Source organism: Oreochromis niloticus, linkage group LG16 (genome assembly GCF_001858045.2).
Source record: "Oreochromis niloticus isolate F11D_XX linkage group LG16, O_niloticus_UMD_NMBU, whole genome shotgun sequence".
Classification (NCBI taxonomy): Eukaryota; Metazoa; Chordata; class Actinopteri; order Cichliformes; family Cichlidae; genus Oreochromis; species Oreochromis niloticus.
Genome location: NC_031987.2, coordinates 18,170,867 through 18,191,388, shown reverse-complemented (window position 1 = coordinate 18,191,388; position 20,522 = coordinate 18,170,867). Strand labels below are relative to the sequence as shown.

The window sequence follows — 20,522 nt, the reverse complement described above, 5'->3', positions numbered from 1 at the left end:
GAATTTAATTTAGTTTGTTCTGGGAGCTACTCCATCTGTATGTAGTACTTTTTTTCCACACCTTTATTTTCTCTGCTTCATTGTGTTAAATGCCACCGCAGGATTCATTGTCACAGAATGGGAACATAATTACTTAAAGTGGACCTATTGGGAACATTTTCGTAACCAGACGAGATTGGCAGGATTCGCAGTTCACAATAATGCTTGTTTGTCTTATACTGGACATTTCTTTATAAGGCAACTCTCCCCTTCAAGCCATTATGTGAGCTTGTGCCTTAAATTATAATATTAAGAACTTCCCTCTGTCTTTAACATCATACAGGGAGAGAGAGAAAAAAAAAGAGTCTGAGCGTTTAGCTTTTTAAAAAGGTTTAACCACTGTAAGCACAGTATACAGAAAATAAGGACAAGCATAATGTATCACATTTAAAAGATTCAGATTATGAGTAATTCCTTATGTCCTACCATTTGATGGTAAGACTGCTGTGAGCTAATGAAATGTTACAGACGCAGGAAATCCTTTATTTTGTTATTTTATGATACAAAATAATCCTTCAACTTCAGCTGCTATGCAGGCTGATCATACACACCAGCACGTAGTCTCTCACATACAGAAGAAAGCCCATCCCCTTTGGTCTGTGATATAAACACCTCTGTCACTTCTAGCCCCGAAGAAAAACTTTGAATCCTCTACAGTAAATAACACCAGTAAATGGCTGGAGGGAAACGGATCCACATGTGGAAAGGAAAATTCAATTGTATTGGTATTCCCTTAGAGCCCTGAGTGCTGCCACACAAATAAAAAACATGGTTTGTCGTCCCATTATTTCCTGTTAAATTCCATTTACTGTGAGTGGTACAGGACCTCTGCAGGGTTTCTGGCCTCCTCCTCCTCCTCACATTAATCAGAAAATTTTCTGCCGTTATCAAACTTATCAGGCAAGAGGAAAACAAAATGTATGCGACCCATCTTGAGGCGATTTGCAGACAAACTGATAATGAACAGATTCCTACATTATCTGACACCTGTGCCGACGCCTCCCACCTACAGCGATTTTAGCGTGGAAGCCAATTTCTACCAAAATAAATTAAGAAAATTCTGCTTTTTCTTTCTTTCTTTTTTTTGAACGTTACTTGGAATTGAAATGCCATAATTTTGCTATCTAATTAGAATAATTTTCATGCTTGATTCCATATCTAATCTTTGTAATCCTATTTAAATGTTTTACACTCTGTGCTGAAAGTCAGCACATTTTTTTTAAATCTTAATTTTGAAAGTATTTTTGTGGACAATAATAAGCAATAATATAAAGATACAGTTGCACTGGAAAGCATTATTAAGCTCAGGTGAGTTTATATCTGCCACAACTATATATAGCAAATAAGGATATCCCATTTGTTTACATCTGAATTACAGCTGACGTGATCCCCATGATGAATGATGCTTTTAACCATGCTTGTACTGGTGCTCTGAGACGAAGGCACTGATTTTGTTTCCAGTCGACTTATTGATCCGGGGTCACAGGGCTTTTTCTCTGGTAGATTCTGGAACTCACTTGATCAGCCAAACAGTATGGAAGGGAATTGATTATCTACAACATAATGCATCGTGCACACACAATACACACACACAGGCTATATCATTCTGTATCCAGTGAGCTCCCATGTGAGATCACACTCAATTTCAAAGAGGGAGAATCCTCCTGAGTAAGCAACATTTGCATTTATTGTTTCCATATTTAAAATATTTAACCTAGAAACAGTCTTTTTTGGAACATCTCACCACATATAATGTACATAATTAGAGATTTCTAAAACCAGTTGCAGTTAACAGTATTTGTTGAGGTTGCACCTTTTGCATACAAATTGCTGACACAGCAGGCCCATTGTTGTTAAGCCCTTAGGCCTAATATTACAGTCTTTATACGGTTTTTCATGCTTCAGAATGGTCTGTCAGGGGTGACTATCATGGCCAGATTACAGTAATAAAACTGATCAAATAAACATAGTCACAATGCTGTAGATTTTCCTTTTGTTCTCTTTCTTATATCTCTTTCTGCTTAAAAACATTAAATGATGCTAAAGATTGGAATAATACTGAATTTACATCATAGGAACATCATTTGGCCACTTGTTGTTAGCTTTTTGTTCAATACTATGTTTCCCTAAGATAAGCAGTTGAAAGGAATATAGTTGATGTCATGTCATTTTTTTTAGAAACAGTTTGCAGTGTGAGTTCATACACACCGGAGAGAAAAGGCTACAGATCAATAGCAGTTTGTCACATCTCCCATTGATCCAATTTCGCATTTAAAATAGTGGGCACCACATATGTAACAAAGTCTTCACAAAAACCGTCCCTGTTTGTAGTTTAAGTGTAATCTGAGCATCATGTAAGCACAATCCTCTGAAGAATCCCTTAGACTATTCCGCCTTACCAGAATATAGTAGAAATTGTGTTTTTGATTTAATGCAGTATTTATATCCAGGCTTAAGAGGCACCATTGGTGAAACCAGGCACAAGTGTTCTTAAGTTCATTAATTTCCTGCTTTCCTCTAAGTGGCCCTATCAACACCAGTGCAGTTACTATGGCAACCTTCATTTCTTGCCTCTCTCAGACCTCACAAACCAGCCCCAGTAAACCTTGCGGATGATGGAAAGTTGTTTCCTCTTATAAATTATAAGCTGCAAATAATTTTCCTTTCGTAAATCGTTCTACTGAACTTGATCGCACGAGGGCTGTTTCATCCTTGCATATTCAAACAGCAGTAACACTGGGCAGTGGTGTAGAGCTCTGGCAGTGTAATGGATGGTGTTTCCAAGTGCGGATTAGTATCGCTGATTAGTTTATAATCCCTATGTTTTAAGCACTAAAAAGCAGTTGGATGATTCATGTGACCATCTCAATCAAACCACCACAGCCCATGTAGGCCGCACTAAATAAAAAACAGGGTTGAATGGATGTAGAGCTATCAACAGAATGGCAATGACTAACATTATTAGGCACCTAAAATATTAGTATACTCTTGTGAAAAAGAGTGTGCACACATTTTTAGTTGTAAGGTTTTATAGAACAGAGCATAATTTTTTAAAAATCAAGAAAACACAACATCAGATAAATAACAACATGTCATATTATACTGTGTCCTTTTTTATTTAATAAAATTTAAACCAAAATCCAGAAATTGTGTGTGAAAAATTAAGTACATACTTACTGTTCCCATAGGATTAAAGAGGGTAAGTAGCAGCCAGGTGTTGCTAATCAAATGCACTTGACTGATCATCAGTAAGTGGGAGCATCTATAAAAGCAGATGTTTTGGCAGTTTGCTGGTCTGGAGCATTGAGATGTGTGTTAACAAGGAGGAAAGATACCAATGCCAATGAAGAGGAACATGAGCAATGAACCTAGAGAAAGAATTGTTGCTGCCCATCAATCAGAGGAGGCTTATAAGGCATTTTCTAAACAATTTAAAGTCTGTTATTCTATTGTGCGAAAGTGGAAAGTTGCCAATCATCGCAGGAGTGAACATCCCAGCAAACTGCAAGGTCAGATCATACAATGCTGAGAGAGATTGCAACAAACACAAGAGCTACATCTCAGACAATAATGCACAGTGCCAAGTTTGGTGAAAACCAAACACAGCATATCAGCAGAAACACCTCGTACCAGCTGTAAAGCACAGTGGTGGAAAAGTGATAATTTCGGCTGGTTTGCAGCCACAGGATCTGGATCAGTGTGTCCAGTATGAATTCCTCTGTGTAGCAAAGTATTCCAGAGTCAAAATGAGGCCATCTGTCTGACAGGTACAGCTTGGCTGAAGCTGGGTCATACAACAGGAGAATAATCCTGAGCATGTCGGCAAACCAACAAAAGAATGCCTAAACGAAAAAGAATCAATGTGTCACAATGGCTCAGTCTAAGCCCAGACCTCAGCCTTATTGAAATGCTGTGGCAGCACATTAGGAGAGTAGTGCATAATTTAGTGGCCACAAACCTCAATGAATTGAAGCAATTTTGTAGAGTAAACCAAAATTTCCCCAAATTAATACTTTGAGTTGCTGCTGAAAAGGGTTCTATAACCCACTGAACCCCAGTGCTTCTCCATTTTCTCTCAGTTTTTTAAAATAAATAATCACAGTGTTCATCTGAGGTGGTGTTTTAATCATTTTAAACCTGGGAAATACAAGATAGTTGGGGGGTTTTTTTTCATGTTTTTTGTCCTGATACACAAAACCTTCACGACTGTATATCCATCTGTACATATAGGACTAGGGTAGCGGTTGCATTTGTTTGAGCACAAATGCTGTAACAACAGGTGTAAACCATCTAACGGACATATTTGTTTGTAAACAATAAATACATTTAGGTATATAATTGCCGTTTTATGCCTCTGGAGCCATGCCAATATTTTCCCTTCAGCTAGTAGGCACGCACCAGCTGATGGAATCTCTGTACTACAGTGTGAAGTCCATTATCATGCATTAATGGAAACCTACTGTCAGATCATATCTATGTCACCTTAGGCCACCCAGTGATCCATGCCATGTGTCACCACCCTGAGTTATCAGCTTGGCAAAGAGAAGTGGCAGTGTTTTTCATTTTCTTTGATCTGCAACCGAGCACAAAAAAGTATTTTCATGTGTTTGTGCCGGGTTTTTGTTTTGTTTTGTTTTTAAAGGCATCCATCTTTTATTATTGTAGAAGAAAGCAATGTAGACTATAATCTCATCAACAAATGGATGAAAATGTCAATTCAGAGGACTGGTCACTTCTTTATAAATGACAGGAGACGCAGAAATAAAGTAAATATGGTGCACAGTCAATTTTATTGATGTACAGACCAATAAATAACCTTTTTTCATGAATAGCATTCAAGAAAAGAGTTTGTCACCACAGTATATAAGGAGTGCAAGGGTCATTAGCTGCTTTGTACCATTACTGTTATGCAGATCTGTCCTTCACTTTTCAGTCCATCTACAAACAAATATCATCAGCCAGCAACAAACAAGTGAAGGGAAACAGTCCACAGCGGAAGAATACAGAAAGATATTATTTTATAACAAACATAACCTTTTCCCATTACAATAAATATTTTATTTGACTAAATCTACAAAAACATAGCTCAAATTCTAGAACTATACCTTACATACCTGGGGGTATTAACCCTGGAATTTAAAATAATTCACGTGAATACGGCCGTGTGATAACATTAAGCAACATAGTGCATGTTCACAGTTTGTGGGCTTACCTATACACCCCCTCAAAATAAGCCATTATACCTTTTTCATGTGAGATATATGATATTTTGCTAAATAAACTGCACAAGAATGAAAAGCAAAGTTAAAGACATCAACAAAAAGGTGACATCATTTCCGAATATTTATAATTCACTTAGAGAAAAAGGAAACATTTTTAAGTACCTTTGGATGTCTGGCCACCGGTAGAAAAGCTCAAAGGCTGCGTTCAGCTGTGATAGACCAACCCAAAAGGGGAAAACAGAGAAGCGTAGCACTTTATCCGACCAAATCGTTGACATCTAAGGCCTCAGGATTTAGTAAAAATGCAGAACCCAATTCCTGATTCCAGATTTTCATCTGACTTATTCATACCCATGCCTGAGACATTTACTGCTGCTTAGTTTAGTGCTCTGCTCGTATAGTTCGAAACAGTGGTTCTCAAAGTAAAGCCAGGGGATCCACAAGGGCGAAATTATGAGCTAAAGACAGATAGATTGTTTTCTATCATTTAAAAGGGATTGGAATCATTTGCAGCACTAAATTGGGTGCACCCCGTGTTATATTTGGGTCAGTAGAAACTCTGGCATGATTATGACAGATGATATCAATCTTATGTGAAACCACTTACAGTGCGGTGAAAAAGTCCCCTTTCTGATTTCTTACTCCTTATTTATTTCTTTATTTGCATATTTGTCACGCTTGAATATTTCAGATCATCAAATAAATGTTAGTATTAGAAAAAAATAACCTGAGCAAATACAAAATTTTATTTTTAAATAATTGTTTCATTTGTTAAGGGAAAAAAAGCTCACCAAACGTACTTGTCCCCGTGTGAAAAAGTAATTGTCCCCCTTGTTAAACAACACAGAGAGCCTCATTCTGACACTGTTGTGTCTCCTTTCCCAATTTAATGGTAAATGCAAGAGGGGATTCAAAGGATAAAACATGGACTAATATAAGAGATGTAATGACTTAAGTTCAGTTTAGTTGGCTACACTCAGGCCTGATTACTGTGAGACCTGCAGAATCAATAAATCCCATAAACCAGTCAACTTCGCCTGACCAGGTGAAGTTCTTTACATTGTGACATTCATGCCACAATGTAAAGAAACAGATGAGAAACCAAGTTATTGACTCATTGAAGGGTTTTTTTGTTGTGTTACATATTGACATAAAACTAACACAGCATTTCATAAAAAGAACATTATCCCAACAGTCAAGCATGGTGGTGGTAGTATCATGGTCTGAGGCTCCTTTGCTGTTTTAGGATCTGGACGAGTCATTGTAATTAATGGAACCATGAAATTTGCACTGTACCAGAAATTCCTAAAGGAGAATGTCCAGCCATCATTTTCAGCAGGTTATGCAGCAGAACAATGATTTGAAACACACCAGCATGTCTAAAATCTGAACGGCTCAAATAATTATCTCAAACTCTTGACTGCAGTTCTTACTGCCAAGGCTGGAACAACAAGTCATCAGGTTTTGGCTATAATCGCAAAGTTTTGAGTAACTATTTTTCCTTAATAAATGAAATCACCATTTGAAAAATACATTGTGTATTTATTCATATTGTCTTTGTCTAATAATAAAATTGATCTGAAACATGTAAGTGTGACAACTGTGCAAAAAAAGGAAAAAAAAGTCTGGACGGGGTGCTGTTTAGCTTGGCTTGTTAGCCATCTAAGTAGCAGACAAGCATTAAGAAACTGAGTTATTCAACGTCATCCAGCGATTCTAAGACCCACATCAGCTAATTTGGTGTTACAATTGTTAAGGGTTTCTTGAAACATGTTTTTTAGAGGTCCCTGGCCCCAAAAGTTATGTAATGCTATGTGAGAGCTATGTTTTGTATAAATAGGGTGGAAGTTCTATGACAGAAGTACATTATAAAACAGTCCTATGCTACCTCGGTAAGAAAATTTGCAAAACTTCTTGAGGGCTTGACAGAGCTACCTTAGAGTTACGGATTCATGGAATGTTCCTCTGTTTCTTGGTTGTAGACCTCAAGGCTGAATCAATTCAAAATCATTTTGGTCCATCTTCTCCAGCATGTTAGTGAGTCTTGAGCTAAGACCTTTTCTCTATAATCTTCAGAAAATATTTTGCAGCAGTACAAGAACAAATAAAGCATCTGTGTCTGAACAACTGTTCACATTATCAAATCATGAACATTACTGTACGATTCATAAATATTGTACGTTATCCCTGAAAGAACACCACCATTACCACAATGGTGCCTCTCAATGCACAGTTTACCCTCTCATCTCCCTGTGCTTTCTAAGCATTTCTCAATCTGAGAAATGTAAAATATGTTCTCAGCCGACGGCAAAGTCTTTACTTTTTATGGATGTCCTCATGCCGGATGATCTTGTAGGTAACCCAGTAGAAGACATTGAAGATGAGGAAAGCCAGAGGAAAGGCGGCCCGTGAGATCGTGTCGATCCTCTTGGCTCTGTCCACAAACTTTTTCCTCATGGTGTCTATGTCCTTTGAGGCTGGTTGTTGAGGGTTGGGAGCTGGAACAGCATTTTTAACAGCTGAGCCATCCTTTGTTGGCAGACATTGGCTCATGTTGTAGCCGGCAAAATTAAAGCGGCCTTCACGCAGATCATCATCCTGAAAAGTCACATGCACATGTGGATGAGTTTGCTAGACCTTTTTAAAAGCCTGCAGCTCAGATGTTAGGCTTTACTTTGTAATGACTGAAGGTTTTTCAACAAACTCACATGAATATGAACATTAATCATGAGATATTGCACTTTCAAATTAATTTAAAATAAACTCCCAAGATAACCTGATGCACAGTGGCGAAAAACCATTTACAGAGATTGCTTCGGGAGATGAATCTTAAATCATCCATCCATTTATTTTCTTCTGCTTATTCAATACAGGGTCACAGGGGGGTGAATCTTAATTCAGACAAACAGTAATAAAGGTGCATGTGTTCAGCGCCCCTGACAAGTTTCTATGGCTATGACAGCAAATAGAGTTAGAGCTAATGGGAAGTCAGCAGTTTTGCAGGTACTGAGATAACAAAACAAGACCATTATTATGTTGTATTCTTTTATTCTGGAGGAACTATGGCAGTTCCTCCTGGGTTGCACATGAGACTTCCTTTTTCTCCATTTAAAAGACTGTCATCCAAATCAACAGCTGAAAGATGGTAATTGCCACATACTTGTAGTTAGAATATGTGCTTTTTGTGATTTTAAACTAAAACTGACTCACACTGACAATTCATCCAGATCTTTGGATGAAATTTGGTAGAAATCCATCCATCACATCTGAATATCACAAAGGCCAGTATCACGGTCGCCAAAGTCAACAGTGTGATGACCTACATAGACTCTGAAAAATCATTTCCCCTTTCCTTTTGAAGTTTTTTCCCTTTTTGTCATACAGTCCAAATAAAACCAGTATTTTATTGACTGACTTTGTATGACCTCATGCCTCCTGCCTGCCGATCCCCATGAGTGTTAAATCCCTTGAGTTTGACTGATTTTTTGGGGGGACTATTTTTCCGACTGAGCCTACTGCCTGCCCCCTTTCTCATGCCTGTGTATGACCCATGCTCCGCCCATTAAAACAAGATTTATAGACTTTTATCCAGAGCTCTGTCTGATTCCTGCTTTGGAGTCTGCCCTTGGTTCGAGCACATTATAGTTAGGCTGCATCTTTCTGGACTCATGAGCTTTACACCAAATTCTAATTTTGAAATATGAGTGAACATTTTGACTTTTGGCATCTTAAACAAAAAAAAGGGTGTGAGACTCTACATACCTGATCTACTGTGATTCATGCTCTGAGCCATACAAATGTTTTACAAAATTTAAGGCAATCCATCTAATAGTTAATGAGAAATTTCATTTCAGACCAAAGAGGTATTATTGATGCTCATCCTCAGAGACATACTACTTCTTCTTCATCTTCTTGTTCTTGTTCTGGTTTCTTCTTTTAGGGGTTGCCACAGCAGATCATCCACCTTAATCTAAACATATCACTGGCACCTCTCACACCAGCCCTCTGCATGTCCCCTTTCACTACATCCATCAGCCTTCCCTGTAGTCATCATTTTTTCCTCCTGCCTGACAGCCCCATATTCAACACCCTTTGCCCAATATATCCACTATCCCTCCTCTGCCCACGTCCAAACCATCTTAGCTATGGTAATCAGCATGTTTGATTTGGCAAAGGTTTTACTTCAGATGCCTTTCCTAACACAACCCTTCCTATTTATCCCAGCTTGGGAATGGCACTAGGAGTTCAATGGCTTGTGGGCCCCACCTGTCACTGGGTTCCCAGAGACACGCTGCTAATGTGGCTAAAAAGTTTGAAGTGCATAGAGCAACCATGTGAAGACTTCGAAAGCCTACCTTGTGATTCCTCCTTTGTCTTCGCCTCAGGCGAAGGAACTCTTTCTGTTGCCTGGAGACAAAATTAACCCCAGCATATTCGAGCAATGCAGCAAATACAAAGAGCAGACACACAGCCATCCAGATATCAATGGCTTTCACATAGGAGACCTGGGAGAGAAAACAGATGTTTTTTTTTGTTAGATCCTTCAAGCTGACAGAATTGGCTAACAGTTAAAATAAAGTATGAATGTAGCCTTTAGCTGAGAACGCTGTTTAATTTTTGTATTTCTCTTTTATTAATATTAAACTTGAGTCCTATGTGTTGTTTTATCTATCAATTATTCCACAGCCACTTTCTGTGTTTTTCCTTTTATTTTGCTCCTTCAGTTAATTGTGACCTCTAAATAGCTGTAATTACAGATAATGTTTGCTAACAAGTGTGTCAGAGCTGCCAGCAGTGTCAGTGATTGCGTGGCTTTAACAGTAGGAAATAATTACTGTCTCAACCGCTAAAAGAAAGAGAACTGTGGCATTACTTTGTACCTGTAGTTCCCTGACTTTGATCTGGTTCTTTTGAGAAAGTGAAGATGAGGCTGAAACCTTTTTCTGCTCATCAGTGTGACTCCATCCTTTCATGACAGCTGATTAGCATGTGGAGAAACATCTCTGGTTCTAGAGGGCACTTAAGGCATATTGAATTGTTGTCCGTGTGCTGAGGCTGTCAAAGGCTTGCCTTTAAATATTTATCAGCATACGTGTCTTTCATATGAGAATCTCTGACGAGGCTGAGGCCTTTAGTGCTCATGTGCAGACCGATGTGTGATTGATCATCATCTGACTCATGCTGTTTCTGCAGTACCTTTAACACTTGATACAATTTTTTTTTTTACTCCTTGAAATGACCACAGTTTATGACAAAAATGTTAAATATTGTGAACTGTAGAAATCAGGCCCAGCTGTGCTTCTACAAAAACACAAAAATAGAGTATCTTATCCTCTGATGTATTACAGTGGCTTTCACATCAGCTCTGAGCTGTAGTTTAAACAGTCCACTGTGAAGAACGCTTTGATTTGCTTTGTTTGTTCTCTCAATTGGTTCAGTGTTTATTTTTGAGTTATAAATCCATCCTCTGTGTGAAATGTTGATGCCTGAGTCTCGCACTAAAGGAGCAGCACCCATTTTCAGCTCATTGCACTGACTGCCTAAAGAAGAAATAGTAAAATCTGTTTGATCCACTGGTTGCTTTTGTTTCAAGGTACAGCTGGGATTCTAGGTGCCTACAGCTACATTAAAACTGCAGGGACCTACTATCTTTTTAATAAACTATGAATGCTTTCTAGCAGTGTCAGACAGAATTTATTCAAATGCCAATTACAGTTATGGTTATAAAATCTCTTTTTTCCTTGATTGCATTAATTCAAATGATAAATATTTATGACAACCATTCAAGCAATATAATTACATAATGGATGTAAACTTACAAAAAATGTAAAAACTCAGAGGTGGATTTATGTACCAGCGATGAGTCTTAACTAACAACATTTGATATTTAATATTTAAACTGTTATTTGACTTCATACTGACTGCATTGTCCATCCTCCACTCTCCTAGCTGAGCGGCTGAAGCCTGTCCAGGCTGTCATAGAGTCAGAGGGAGGGTAAACCTGGACAGATCTGTGTCTATCACATGGCTCACCCAGAGAGACATACATCCAATTAACTTAACAAGCATGTCTTTGGACTGTGGGAAGAAGTCGGAGCACCTGGAGACAATCTTGCCAGCAGACATATATTTAACTTGCACATCCATAACAAACTTTCACTTTTAAAAGAAATATTAATCTTTTAGGTTACTTCCTGTGTGCTCTCTGTTCTTGCTTTAGAAAATTTACCCTGTGATATGACATGAAACACTTTGGCTAATCACAAGTCTTTTTAGACCAGATCAGGTGAGATGTACAAATTACTATAAACAGCAAAGACATCTGTGGGAACATGGTTCAACGTGAGACACGTATGAGAAATATCTAACAAAACCTTCATATGTTCTTGCCACATATGAGGCTTGTGCTTATCATAGTGCTGAAAGAAAACAAACAAAGGTTTTACCTTTGGAAGAGAAGCCCTGGACCCAGAGCTTTGGGTGGTCATGGTAAGCACAGTGGTGATTCCCAGCGCCACTCTGGCTGGAGCAGCATCCATATTAATCCAAAAAGACACCCACGAGAGGATGACAATGAGGAGAGAAGGAATGTACATCTGGATCAGGTAGTAGCCCATTTGGCGCTCCAGGTGGAATTTAACTTCAATACAGGTAAATTTCCCTGTTCATCAACAAGAAAACATATTTAAAAATGCAATTCAGCTATCCACCTGGGAGAAATGTTAGCTGTTTGAAACATAGACATAAATGCTGACCAGTGTTGTAGTGTTTGGTACAGTAGCCCAACTCTTTCTCATCCCTCATGATAAACTGAGGCAGGGTGAGTCCCTCCGACACCTGTACTGCACCGTTCTCCAGCCACTCAAACACCAAGTCATTCATGGTGTATCCAACTAGAGCCAGAAAAGAACGGGTGAATTTAGTACGTAGATTCTCATTTTAGCAAAAATCTGGAAAATAAAAAGATCGGCACTTACAACTTTCCAGTTGCATCGTACAAGTTTGGACATCCATTGGAAAGTTTTTCAGATCCATCGGGCACGATAGAATGAGAGTCAACCTGTAACATGACACAAGGTCACAATGCAAAATGCAACAAACAACAATGTTATTTGATGTCAAAAGAAAACTTATTAACACTCAAACTAGCAGCTCGACATGCGTATTAAAAAAAATATTGAAAAATTAGATTACAGTTGGTACTTTTTTTTTTAGTTGTATCAGGTATTGGCTGCTCTTTCTCCTGTGTCATAACCTCCAACATATCATGTAGGATACCCTTCAGCAGGTTCCTATTACACTTTCATTACTGCAACTTATTGTTTCTGTGATGCATTGTGGTCCACAGTCTGCTCACTCTGTCATTTCTCTCATGAATGGAGACTGCAGCTAACCACCTTTCATTTTTCTTCTTGGCCCGCGATACCTTTACACCTGAGCACCACTCAGAGTTGAGCCGCCTTCTAAATGGACTCAGAATTGATCTGCTTTATATCGCATCGCTGCAGAGAAAATTGGATGTTGCATGTGGCTTTTGTATCGTAATAAAATACAGCACATTTTACATGTTTTTTTGTTGTTGTTTTATTTGCCTGTACTTGTGGTGGTATGCAAAGTTTTAAAACATCTTTTCATATTTAATAGAAGACCAGCATGGAGAAAAATACCCCTTTCCTTCTCAGCTCTAAGTTTACTTTAGATTCTAACCAGCGCCCCTGAGATTTACTTGTCCTCTTGCAGTCGTATTGCACATGGGAATGTGCTGCAGTTCAGAAAATTATACAGTTTCAAAGAAATGATCACAATGAGATAAAAATCTGTTTCAAATTGCATGCTGCAGATTGACAGTCTTTGATGTTTAAGAGAAAGTGTAAGAAAGGCAGTAAGTGAACATGTCCTGCGGTAATCTGTGCATTCAGCAGAGATTTCTGCTTCAGCTACATTAATATCAAACTGTGTAAAAGGCAAGTTATTATTGCCGTTTCCTGATCTACCAGTTATTTTTCTCGTTTTGTCCCTTTAGAGAACATTGGTGGTGAAAAAATGTCCAGAAACTAAAACACCTTGTTTTGTCCCAATATCACAGAAATAATAATTATTAAAACATTTTCAAATAATGATGCTCTAGCGCAGTTCTTCAGTCTTTTAAAATTGTCTTTAAAAACCTGTGAAGTACTACACCTGATGCTGTAGAGGACAGTCCCATCTTTGAAGATCCTCAGCAGCTTGTTGTCTGTGGTGACGTCATGGAAGTTGGCTCCTTTCTCGTTGGCGAAGAAGAGGTCAGGCTTCCATATGGAGTCCAGCATAGATGGGTCCAGGTCAAGGGAGGAATCTGGGTATTTACTGTACGCCAGCCGAGGGTCATTCCACTTCTGCCGCAGGAAGATGTTCACTCTGTAATCCTGCGGAGACGACAAGCGGCTTTGCATATTTTGCAGCGCAGCGATTCGGGTTATGAGAATGCATGCTGATGGAGGAATGTCAATCACTGGTATCAGTTTTTAATATTACATAATCTTCTTTTTGACAAGGTAAATACAGGAAATTTTGTATTTACTTTTCTAAAACACAAATAATAAATGAAATGCATCTTTAGACCAGACAGTAATGAATGTTTTTGGTGCTTTCAGTGTGTTTTGATGATCTTTTTTAAAAACTTTTATTGCAAAGCAGAAGGATCGAAACCAATCCTGTAACATCAGTAATAATCCGTGAAAAGTAATAAAAGGAAAATGAGTGACAAATTTGTTCCAATGCACATTTTGCAAAAATTATATCATTCAGCAATACCATCAAAATTAATCTTAATTTATCATACATGTGTACTCATGACAACTTTCATGACTACGTATTGTTGCAAGCTGCATTCACAAGCGACCTCACCATAACGTTTCTTTTTCAAAATTATGCAAGAGAAGCTAAATGAGGTGTTTATCAGATGCAGAGCCTGAAGAGGAGGCATCTGACAGCACAGTTAGCAGTAGACTGAGTGTCACAAAGCTCAATGTAATTGATATGTCATGATGATGAGAAGCCCTTATGTTGCTTGACATTTTATCAGCATATTGGCGGTTCCAAATATCTGCATGCCTGTCTTAATACTGTGTAATTCCCTGGCAATCTTACATGTTCCACCTCCTGCGCAAATTAACATTTTCCATTTATGATCTAAGTAGTTATTATCACTCATTACGAATTCTTTGATCCTGATTAGTTTCAGTGCAGCCCCGCAGGTTTTATATTTTTACCCTTCAGGAGCTGGATGCCTTCACACCTCATGTATTGCACATCAGTTTGTTTGAAAGCCCCAGCCCCCCACTGTCAATTATTGGCTCTGCTTAAGTGACTTGTCGGGATTTGTTGTATGAAATAGTAAAACCAGACTCATGGGAGCAGAAACCAATATTTGACTGTATAGCCCGCCAATAAACTTCTTGATGGCAAAGAACTAAATCTTCTTTAATGAATAGGAAGACATGGCATGGAAGGATGTTTTAAAAAAGGTCAGCAAGGCTAAGTAAAAACAGGATGATTCAGTCGTAACTCCATAGGAGAGGTCAGGGCTTTAAAACATGTCCAAATACAACACTCAACTCACCATTGTAGTTTCTGCTATAGAACCAAAGCTGTTGATAAATATGTTGCAGGTAACATTAACTGGTGGACCTGCAGGTTGAGGAATAGATAACATATTGACACATTGAACAGGACAAAAATCAACCAAATACCAGAGGAACTCACCATAGTTGTCTCTGTGACAGAGCCGAAACTGTTGATAAAAATATTGCATGTAACGTTTACAGGGGGACCTGTGAAATGGAATGACAATGACATGACAGGAAAAAGCCTTAAACCATACGTATCATCAAGGATGACTGGGTTTCAGGTGGGGATGATAACATAACGTAAAATATGCATTCACAAAACAAGCGGTGTTTTGAACTTTTGTTTTTGAGGGAGCTTCGGGGCAGGAAAAATCTATTAATTAGTAAAGGCACCACTGTGTCAGCTCAATGTTATAATGATGCAGTGATGTCTTGTAGGGTAATGTAGGCGATCTTTCAAGGTTGGCGTGCTGTAAACACACTTTTCTTGTGTTTACACATCACAAGAGGAGACATGCACATGCAGATAGGAGCATGCACACAAACAAAAAAACACCTTTGGCTGAATAATCAATTAGAAATCCCCACAAAATGTAATGTTAAGTACTCTAATAACTAAGAGTTGTTTCAGTATAAACAAAATCGCATAATAACTGGTTTTGGCTTTAGAAATGTGATTATACAACAAATTTTGATTTGGATGATAAAGCTGGGATAGTCACTGACATTCCCTTTCTTTTTACTAAACAATTAATTTCTAATCAACTGGGAAAGTCATCTAGAGTATTTTTAAAGTGAAAACACTCTCTGGTTGCAGTTCTACAATAATCTCTTCTTCTTTGTATCAAATCTGAGCAGTTTCTCTCCAACACTGTGAGTAAGAAGTGCCCAGCATGCTTTGATGAATAGTGTCATCTTTTTCTGTATAGAAGAGGCTGAGCTGAAATCTCTTTGCGAGGCTTGGCAGGTTATGTGCCATTTAAAGTCAAAGCAAATCTTTTTTCGCTCTCTCTCTCTCTCTTTCTCTCTGATAAGTGGAGCTGTAAGCCCTTCCTAGTGCCCTTCCCCTGTGTTTTCTTCATCAATATTGCATGGAGCTTGGTATTAATATTTGCCTCAGTTTGTCGTTAGCTTGCTACATTTAACAGTGGAAGCAGAAAAATACGGCAGTACCTGCTGCTGACGACAAAACTCACGCAAAGGAAATCTAGGGCAACCTTCAGAAAATGAGTTCAACACTCTTCAAAGTGTGACTAGCAGGTTCAGAAGCAAAATCATCTATTTACGATGAAGTGAGCTCATGCAAATGTTGGGGGGGGGGGGGGGGGGGGGGTTCTTGCCAGAAAATGTATGCGTGTGCATTCAGAACTGTGTGTGTGTGTGTGTGTGTGTGTGTGTGTGTGTGTGTGTGTGTGTGTGCCATCAGAATAAAGAATAACCAGAAACATAAAATCAGGCTTTTTTTTTTCTTTTGGAAGGCTAGAAGTGATGCATCATCCTTCTGCAAAAAAAAGAAAAAGATGCCAGCTGGTATTAAGCAGGCTATCTTCCTCTTATCTTGAGTCCATCTCAGCAATAAACATTTTTTCCCTTTCCCTCAAATGGGAAGGAAAGATCTGGGCCATGTGTCTCTGAGTCTGATTAGCTCCTGTGCTGTACTGTCTGACTGCTTCAGCTACCCAACAAGTCCCAGTCCACCTGACCCAGCCTGGAGTGGGCCTGAACCCCGCTGGGCTAGCCTCTTCTCACTCAGCTCTGTTCCAGTACTGTGATGCTGTGTCTGTCCTCAGCATCACAGCAGCAACAACAACAGAGGAAGTCAGTAGCCTGCAGCCTTGCCACGGGGGCACCATCCATCATTTGGCCTGTCATGGTGGCATCCTTGTCTACTGCAAGAACCAATCTGTTTCTTTGTGACGGAGATATTTACAAGACTCCATTTTCCCCCCAGTTTTAAATGATGTTATCCTGATGGGGATTCTGCTTGACACATTTTCAGGAAATGAAAACATGCACGCGATGTTATAATGAGGCATTAATTTGTGGTTTCATTCAAGCCGGAACAATCATGTTACTGATGACTGAAGTGATTGTGTGTTCTGATTCATTTTAGTGAATCATATAAGTAAAGATGCCCAACTTTGCTGTGTTTCTAGGAATTTGTGGGGCGTGTGGAGATTATGTTAAAACATAAAGATCGTGACAAACAAACCTTTAAAATTCGGTCTTATTCGCGCATCATACCCAGACGTGCGACCCATGAGTGAGTCCAGAAAGTCTGATGGAGACAGGTTGGAGGATGATCTGGAATCGTGCTCCTTGGCGTCCACAACTCTGGAACGCACACATGGTGAGAAAAATCACTGGATCACACAAGTCAGAGCTCAGAATCGGGAGTTAAACCTTATCTTTCCCCTAGCAGCTGCCTCGCAGTGGTGGGCACGCAGAGCGAAACCAGAAAAAATGCGTTAATGCGCACAAACGTATCGGATGGGATTTCGACGTCGTGGGCTTCTCCTCTAGGAAAGGATTATTCTGTTGATAAAGATTCACGCACAGATACCACACCACGCTGTAGCCATGTTTTAACGCAATGTTTAGTTGCCAGAGGGGAAGGGAAAATACCATCACACGCGTAAACGTCTCTGTCACCATTTAAGTACAAACCAAATTTCCCAATACGAATATTATTTGTATTAGTAATATTTTGATTAGAGAATCATCAAAACAATCGATGATTAAAATCTTAATCAAGAAAGAGTTTTGAAAATAAAAGCACATCATATTCAATTGCCAACTTTGTTCAGAAATTTCTTCACTGTCGCTGCTTTCATGACGTTTCATTAACTAACACATCGAAAACTTCTAACATCTAAATTTCAAACTTTACTTGGAAGAGACAAAGTGTTTCACGGATATTGAATCAAATGTGTTTGATAATTAGATTCGCCTACCTGAAGTTGTATGTCTCCATCAGATATGTGAATAAAGCTGCTAAAACCTTAATAAGGGAGCGATTCATTCCTGGTGGTTTCCCCATGTGCTCACTTTTCTATTTCTTCCATATGTTTACATTAGTCAAACACATAATCCAGAGAGGGACCCCGCTTTTTTCCGGACTAAGTCGTGGGCGTTTGGGTCTTCTTTTGTCACAGAAATATACAGGAGACATTCCTCAACGCAGTTTCATGAAACTCCCGAAAACAGATTTGTCGACGCGTAGGTGTGAAGAAACATCAGTCCAGCGGCCAGACGTCGAGAAGGTGAAACTCCAAGACGCATCAGCTGGAAACTCCGCTTCGGTGGCGTTGGCTGAGATGTAAGAGCGGGCTTTGAGGAGAACAGCCCGTTGGCTTGCGTTGTTACTCATGAAGTGAGATCTTTCTCAGGTGGGGGGAACGTCAAGGAATGAGAGAGGAACGCCTTTTTCTCATTTCAGCACTTGGACAGCTCCCGGTTGAGTTACGCGCAAGCGCAAGGCTTAAAAGTGGCGGACGTGAGTTGGTTTTCAATAAGTCAAATAAACGAGGAAGGTAATCACTTGAAAGACACTCAGACATTGTCTCCATTGTCTTTAAATGACGACGCTTTTAAATGATAGCATTTACCTCACGAGATCGGCTTAATGGGGGAACTCTGGGAGCGCGCAGCTGCGCGTAAGGATCAACTGGTTTTAGAACATTTCTTGTGTTTTCTAGAGATGATGCACGGCGTTTAAGCTGAACGGTGGTGTGGGCTTCTAGTTAAATCGACATCTACTTAGGATGTGATTTATTACAAAGCAGATCTATTCTTCAGGGCAGTCATTATCATATTACATATTGTGGGTGTATAACATAAAACTGACTGTGTGACTCTCACTCCGTTCCTGTCTATATATTTGCAGTGCTTTTTTTTTTGTTCCCACCCAAAATGTGTTTAGAGCAACCTACATCCTCACAGATATCAAGAGTGTAAACAAAGGAGGACGCACCAGCGAGATGCTGCTGGGAGAGTATTTGGTACCCCGGTTGCCCTGGAAACAGATTTCCAAGGCACATCATTGGAAATGCTGAAAGGTTGGCCTCCCAGAGCGAGACCGAAGAGCGCTGACTGACAAACACAGACGGAGACAGCAGGAAATAAAGGCTACTACAGGGTGGCTGTAGCCTGAGGGTGGAGGAACTGAGGTTTAGAAGGCCGCCACACAGATTTGGGTGATAATTGTTCAATATATATGTATATAAGCTGCTGGTGGTGATGCAGAGATTGGATAGGGACCTGGCAGTTTGAGGATTTGAGTGGGCTGTGAGGCTTTATGGACCACAGGCATGAATGACTCATTCCACATGAACGCACAGGCATGTGGTGAGGAGGAAGCAGCTAAACTTAGTGAGAAAAGAAAATATTTCATTCACTTCAAGCCAAGTGCAGGACTCCTGTTGTAGGATTACTGCCAGCACATCACACGCTTATTGCACTTTAGCCCGACACTTGGCTACTAACCAGTTAACAGATCATCTTGGCCCTTCTCAGCTTGAGGTCAAGCCGTCACCCCCTCATCCCACCCCCCAACCCCTTTAATGCTGTCATAAAAGTGTCACTTTGTATCTTATGCTCAGGAAGGCATGGCTTGCCATAGTCTGAAGATTTAACGTTGATGTATCAACAGAGGTCTTGTGTATGGCTTGTTCTAAAGTATTATAAATACTGAATGATTGCATGAATTATTGAACAACTGGCACATGTACTGTGTTTTCATAAATACTTTCAAGTAAAAAAACAAAAAAACAAAGTTTGCCTTGTCTTGTGTCAACCATTTATGTGGATAACTCCACTTGTGAGCGTGTCTGGTTCAAGGCAAAAATAACACCTATAAAACCGGGTATTTTCTCTAATGAATACATTTCTCTCTGGTAAGAGCCAAAATCCTCTTTGCACTCAAGCCCTTTATTTCCCATCTTTGAGACAGCTGCACTTGGCATGTCTGTGTAACGACACCAAACCAGAGCTTCAATTGGCCATTAGTTTCCATAAGGAAAGACTTCAGCCCAGGTGGGTCACATAATTAAAGGAGAACAAGTCAGATCTGCTTGTCACTGAGGCGAGAGAGTGTGTGTGAGACAGAGAGAGAGAGATGTGGGCCTCTCTCTGTGAATAAAACAGGACAATCCTTTAGACAAGAAATGCCTGTCGGTCTCATTTATCCAGCAGTTTTCACATAGCTATTAAAATTACAGGCTCAGGACAGGCGCTATTTTAAAGCTTCCCACCCACAACAACAAAGACTGGTTGCTGCTGCCTGTTATTCTTTGGGGAATTAGAGGTTTTACATCATCAGCTTTATTGTGATGTCCATAAGGATTTGCTGCACAATTTATAACTATGAAATTAAATGAAGGGGCTTCAAATTTATATTCTCTCTCCTATAGAATTGCAGCCAAACCTAATGCGTTGTTTACATTTACTATTGTCCATACAACTATTTATTTAGGAAGAACATGGCTGAGGTTCTGTGTAGTCTGGGTAGGTGGTCATCATTGATCCTCCTCAGTAACTGAGGAGTTGTAGACTGACTGGAGAGCTCACCTGGAAACAACAAGCAGGCTTTACACCACCCTGATGCTCATGTGCACTGGACTGAAGACAATTGGGAGCTTCGGAGTATCCATTG

The 20,522-nt window shown here is 39.5% G+C and overlaps 1 protein-coding gene across 3 annotated transcripts; it reads right to left on the bottom strand.

Moving 5' to 3' along the window:
- Positions 1–4,801: 4,801 nt before the first annotated feature.
- Positions 4,802–19,590, bottom strand: glra2 (glycine receptor, alpha 2). Of its 3 annotated transcripts, none has more exons than XM_003455465.5 (9): positions 17,824–19,590; positions 17,082–17,203; positions 15,006–15,073; positions 13,443–13,666; positions 12,239–12,321; positions 12,017–12,154; positions 11,708–11,922; positions 9,617–9,766; positions 4,802–7,859 (listed from the first exon to the last, which is right to left on the bottom strand). In XM_003455465.5, exons 1-9 carry the CDS (start codon positions 17,907–17,909, stop codon positions 7,578–7,580), a joined length of 1,368 nt encoding a protein of 455 aa, XP_003455513.2. In that variant the 5' UTR covers positions 17,910–19,590; the 3' UTR covers positions 4,802–7,577. The 3 variants fall into 3 exon arrangements, with proteins under 3 accessions (XP_003455513.2, XP_003455514.2, XP_025759758.1); XM_003455466.5 differs by lacking the exon at positions 15,006–15,073 and adding an exon at positions 14,863–14,930 and having other exon boundaries at positions 17,824–19,588; XM_025903973.1 differs by lacking the exons at positions 17,082–17,203; positions 17,824–19,590 and having other exon boundaries at positions 13,822–16,204.
- Positions 19,591–20,522: the final 932 nt, after the last annotated feature.

Bases quoted from the DNA above. Each gene is read 5' to 3' on its own strand.
- glra2 (XM_003455465.5), bottom strand. From the start codon at position 17,909: ATGGGGAAACCACCAGGAATGAATCGCTCCCTTATTAAGGTTTTAGCA. The intron at 13,667-15,005 runs GTGAGTTCCTCT...TCGTCTCCGCAG, and splicing joins CTGTCACAGAGACAACTATG to GATTACAGAGTGAACATCTT. The intron at 9,767-11,707 runs GTAAAACCTTTG...TTTCTCTCCCAG, and splicing joins CCAGGGCTTCTCTTCCAAAG to GTCTCCTATGTGAAAGCCAT.